At 41.0% G+C, this 4,999-nt stretch overlaps 2 protein-coding genes across 2 annotated transcripts in view; both read right to left on the bottom strand.

Annotated features, from left to right (window-relative positions):
• Positions 1–4,999, bottom strand: part of LOC109542730 (guanylate cyclase 2D) — a gene marked incomplete at its 3' end in the record, with an annotated part of 99,595 nt that overhangs the window by 29,507 nt on the left and 65,089 nt on the right.
• LOC125502931 (larval cuticle protein 1-like) lies at positions 425–3,732 on the bottom strand (the record flags this gene model as incomplete). Its single annotated transcript, XM_048662443.1, is given in 2 exon segments — positions 425–636; positions 3,505–3,732. Coding segments are annotated over 2 exon segments (395 nt in total), but the record flags the coding sequence as incomplete, so codon positions are not given.

The raw sequence follows: 4,999 nt of genomic DNA, 5'->3' as shown, positions 1-4,999 counted from the left end.
ACCGTGCAATTGAATAAAGTGCCATTGAATCACGGCTTTGTTTAGATTTGGTCATCAAAGAGGAGAGGCTTCTAAGAGAGAGCAAGTGCGCCTTGATCCGGGAGAAAGAGGCCCTAGAGGAGAATTGCAATGTCTTCCAAAGGCCAAATGTTTTTATATTGCCAATCGGACAAAAAATAAGCGAAAGCCTCCCCAAAAAGGCTTGGTGACAAGGTCTACAGACTTCTCTTCCGCGACAGTAACAAAACCTACAGCTAATTTAGCAGTCACAGCTTTGCTGTTATTGCTCAATTTATTACATTACAAACACTAAAAAAAAACATAGAAAACGAGTACAATAAGTACAGGAACGGGCTTCCTGAGAACCAGCACTTAACGCCCCAACTGGGCACCTAAAGATGCTTCTGAGATCTTCTGATGTTACGCCTGCTGCTTTTCGCTATCCGGCTGGGGATGGGCTGCAATGTATTCCAGCGCGCGGGCGATGGCAGCAGGAATTTCTGGAGCCTGAGGAATGTCGTCGCTTTGGGGCTGGTACCCGTTCTCATCAGCCACGTAGCTCAGTTGGTGCGGGTTCCCCTCGCTGTCTGTCCACGAAGCTGAACCCTGGAGGACGACTGGCGTTTCTTGGTCAATCTGAAGCACAAAAACCTCTTTGTGAATCGGATTGAATTAGCTTCAAGAAGCAACTGGAAGCCAGGAATAACTGACAAAGTTCAAAGCAGGGGCGGATCCAGCTTTAAAGTCATAGGGGGTTATGTAGCAAAAATACAGTCCAAGAATGGCTTTTTTCATAGTTTCTCAAGAACCATTCGCTAAAATTTTTAGTTAGCGAGAGAAACACGATTGTGATGTATGGACCAACTTTGTAGTTAGCGAGAAAAACACGTTTGTGATTTTTAGAACAAGTTTGCTTTCCAAAGTTAGATTTCCGAAGCGAAACCAGCTGAAAAACAAATTTGCAGAAAACTTCCTAAAATCCAACGAAAACGACGATTCGGAGCTGAAAAGATACTTAGCGCGTTTAGTTAGCGAGAAAAACAGGTTTGTGATGTTTAGACCAAGTTTCTATGACAAAGTTAGATTTCCGAAGAGAAACCAGCAGAAAAATAAATTTGCAGAAAACTTTCTAAATTCCAACAAAAACGACGATTTGGAGTTGAGACGATACTTAGCACGTTTACTTAGCGAGAAAAACACGATTGTGACGCTTGGCCAACTTTGCAGTTAGCGAGAAAAACACGTTTGTGATGTTTAGACCAAGTTTGTATGACAAAGTTAAATTTCCGAAGGAAAACCAGCTGAAAGACAAATTTGCAGAAAACTTCCTAAAATCCAACAAAAACGACGATTTGGAGTTGAGACGATATGAGAAGTTTGTATGACAAAGTTAAATTTCGAGTTTTCCGTCTCCTTTTTGCTCATATCTCGGAGGCAAAATGAGCAAGAACGCTCATGTGTACATCATTCTAGACAGAAATAAATGGCCTTTTTAGAAAGTGAACCATAAATGGGAAAATTTTGGCAGTTTTCTCAAAAAAGGCTTGAATTCAAGAAGTTTCAGATTCGCGTGGTTTTTTTTCAGTTGCAAAATCCACTTGAACATGACGCTGCTTTTTTCGAAGTTTCTCAAGAACCATTCGAGCCAGAAAATTAGTTTTGGCATCGTTGGATAGAGAATTGATTGGGGGGGGGGTCACGACCCCCATGACCCCCCCCCTGGATCCGCCCTTGGTTCAAAGTGGTACCAACGCGGAAATGCATGGGTTTTATAAGAGGTTTAAATCGCGTGATCGCAAATGCCCGAAATTCGCTCTCAGGTTTGGCTGCAAAGAGTTGATTTAAATTCAAAAATCTGGGATTAAATATTGAAAAAATACGGAATTTCTGGCTAGAAACACAAACACACGTACCTATCGAAAATTGGAAAAATTGCCATCCTGCGCACTCTCAACTGACTTTCGCACATCGCACTCCAGCATATCGGGCCCTAACAAAATACATTGTTTTTTCAATAATATTAAACTCTGTTGCTGTATACTAAACATCTTTTCCCCAATCCTCAGACTTTTGGAAAAATTATCGGCATCAACAGGAAGCGTGTGCGACTGCAGGAAATCTAAAAGCGCGAATAATTGTTTCTAAGTTCCACTCCTCATGTGGATAAAGCAAGCAAAAGAAACTTTCAGCCACGAAAATGAAAAAACCACTACAAAAACTAAATTTTAAGCTTGCATGGGAAAAAGTTTCCTCTTTTCAGGGGCGTACCAGGCGCTTCTTGAACTGGATCAGTTGAGGAGAAAATAGTTAAAATTCTGTCTGACGTCGCTTCATTCAGACGCACGCCTGCACTCAGAAGTGAAGAAAATTGCCAAAAATTTAATGTTATTGGTAATGCACTAAAATTTTCTGGATTCAGAGAGAAAAATGGGCTTTTCCAGCGGTGCCAACAGTACCGTTCTATCTGGCCTGATTTTGGAGAAATTCAAACACAAAAATCAGTTTGCTAAGTGGCGTCATTCACAAACACCATTGCATTTGGAGTCGGAACTTTTTGTAAAAAAATACTGCAAAGCAGTACGAAACCGATATTTAGAGCTCGAATGGGACAAAATGTGCTCTTTTCAGTGGCCTTGGATTTATCCAGTTCAGGAGAAATTAATTAATCAAATTCACTCAGGTGCACAGCTGCAGTCGCAAGCAAAAAAAAAGCTAAAAATTAGTTCCAAGTGCTAAACCCGCAAATATTTCCACTTTCAAAGACAAAAGTACGCTCTTTCCAGCCCTGCTAACAGCTACTTTCCTTCTGGCCTGCTTTAGAGGAAAAACATTAATTAATTAAAATGCCCCTGCCAAGTACTACCACTCGGACACGGGTGGTCGCAACTAAAGCGAGCCGTAAAAAATAATGTTGAAGACAAAACAGTAAAAAGTGCTTCTCCCTTGTAGACAAATCTTCACTCTTTCCAGTGATGTTTCTCGCATCCTTCTACCTGGCCTGGCTTGGGAGATATTTTGAATTAAAACTCGGTCAGGTGAGGAGCCTGGCAGTGGCATTCGGAGACAGAATTGGGTGTTTTCCTTTTTTTTAATGTTGATATATAGAAAGTAGTTATGGCAAACGTTGCACTGATGTAATTTTTTTGGCAAAAAAGTCCCCATAATAATTTTAAAGCGAATTTAAATTCAATCCAGATATTTTCCGCCAAAAACGCCGAGTCCGTATCGTCGGTTGCCTATCGCGATTATGACGTAGCAGCTCATATCAACAAAGTGTCATACCAACCAAGCATAACGGCGTCTGTATATATATATCGGCATCGATTAAACAAAAACAGAGCTTTGGACTGTTCCGAACTCTATTTCTAACAATTTTCGAAAAAGCGAAATTCCTGCATATTCGCGAATTATGCAATGATCTACGATTCGCCAGTTGACCTTCCGTTGACATTTTCAAAGCGATTGAAAAGCAATTTAGAAGCCATAAAACCGAGAAGTTCGAACCTGTTTAGGTACACCAGTTTGTTCCTGTTTGGCACCATCTCCGGTTTCGAAGGACCACTTAAAGGCACCGTCCGGTTGGATGTCGCTGTCCTGCGCAACAATCGGCACTGGCTCCGTTTCGGCAGGAGCGCACTGGCCGACCGCAACTAACCCCAAAAAAGCAATAATCGCGAATTTCACCATTTTCGTCGCAGACACTGATGACTTCCGAACAAAGTCGCCAGTTATTTATATGGGAAAATGCGTCAATGCGACCCCTCCTGTACATTTTGTGTTGAACAAACAAATTTCTCTGTTCAGGGCCGTAGCAATATTGATCGACACTCAATCATAATTCGCGTTGGCTTTGCGTAATTGGCAAATTGTTATTGTTACGACACTGAAGTCATCATTCACTATTGGTAGTTTGACTGAATTTGTAACCAAACACACACAAGCCAGAGTCGTAAATCTTCATCTGAAATGTTTGAGGAATTTATTTGCGGTCGTGCTTGGGTTTAGAAAACTAGTGGCATAATGTCAAGGGCGATTGTTAGATCATACACTTTTCGAAATTCTTGTATCAAAGTCTTCAATATCGTTCAGAAGAAAGCGAATTTTTAATTCAAACACTAATAGTTCTTCATGAGTTTTCATTCATTCTTCCATTGGTTCTTTTCGCTGTAAGCATGCCACTCTCAGTGCAAGCGTCGCTCTCTATGTGTTCTTCCCAGTAACATTTGGTTGCAATTTTCGGATTCTTCTTTGGAAGAATCGCCTGCCTGAAGAATCGAAGTAGCCTGCAGAGATCGCGCGCCTCTTGATTGGCCCATAAGAGTGCCAATGACTTTTTTCAACGACACCTTCACATTCCACTTCTTGCCCGATAAAGATAACGAGATCAATGGGGTAGGTCTAGGTCTAATTGCTTTCTTGCTTAAGTCGCTGTTGCTTCACAGCATCTCAATATGTGCTAGATGGGAGCACAAAAAATTGCTGAACAGAAATCGATTGTGTAACAAGTCTGAGGTGTTTTCGATGCTCTGAATGCAAATAATATGAGGGAAGAAAAATGTGAATCACTAATCAATAAGCAATCGATGAACCAGCAGAATTCTGATGAAGAAAGTGAAGAGAAATGTGGCACCCTGTATGCCAAGGAAGGATTTGTGCATCCATCTCACAAACGGCTTTCTTCAATTAAGTCTTCTGTTATCTATGAAATTAGAAAAATGATCGTCATTTTGTGCAAGAGTGGCGTAAGATTATTGCGAAATTTCATGTTTTCCGTCCCGTTTTGCATGTTTCTCGGAAGCAAAATGAGCAACAACGCTCGTTTTTGCATCATTCCAGAGATAACTAAATGGCCTTTATTCGAAGTTTCTCAAGAACCATTCGAGCCACAGAATTCGTTTTGGCAACGTTGGATAGAGAATTGAAAAGTCGATTTAGTCGTAACAACGTGAGTGAGGAAATTCGAGTAGTTTTGACACAGAAAGCGAAATTTGAATATCAG

The sequence above is a fragment of the Dendroctonus ponderosae genome, unplaced genomic scaffold (assembly GCF_020466585.1).
Source record: "Dendroctonus ponderosae isolate FM_Combo_2020 unplaced genomic scaffold, Dpon_F_20191213v2 Dpon_F_20191213_11, whole genome shotgun sequence".
In the NCBI taxonomy this organism is placed as follows: domain Eukaryota; kingdom Metazoa; phylum Arthropoda; class Insecta; order Coleoptera; family Curculionidae; genus Dendroctonus; species Dendroctonus ponderosae.
The sequence above is the reverse complement of the archived record's forward strand: the minus strand, read 5'-3'. Positions and strand labels throughout refer to the sequence as shown.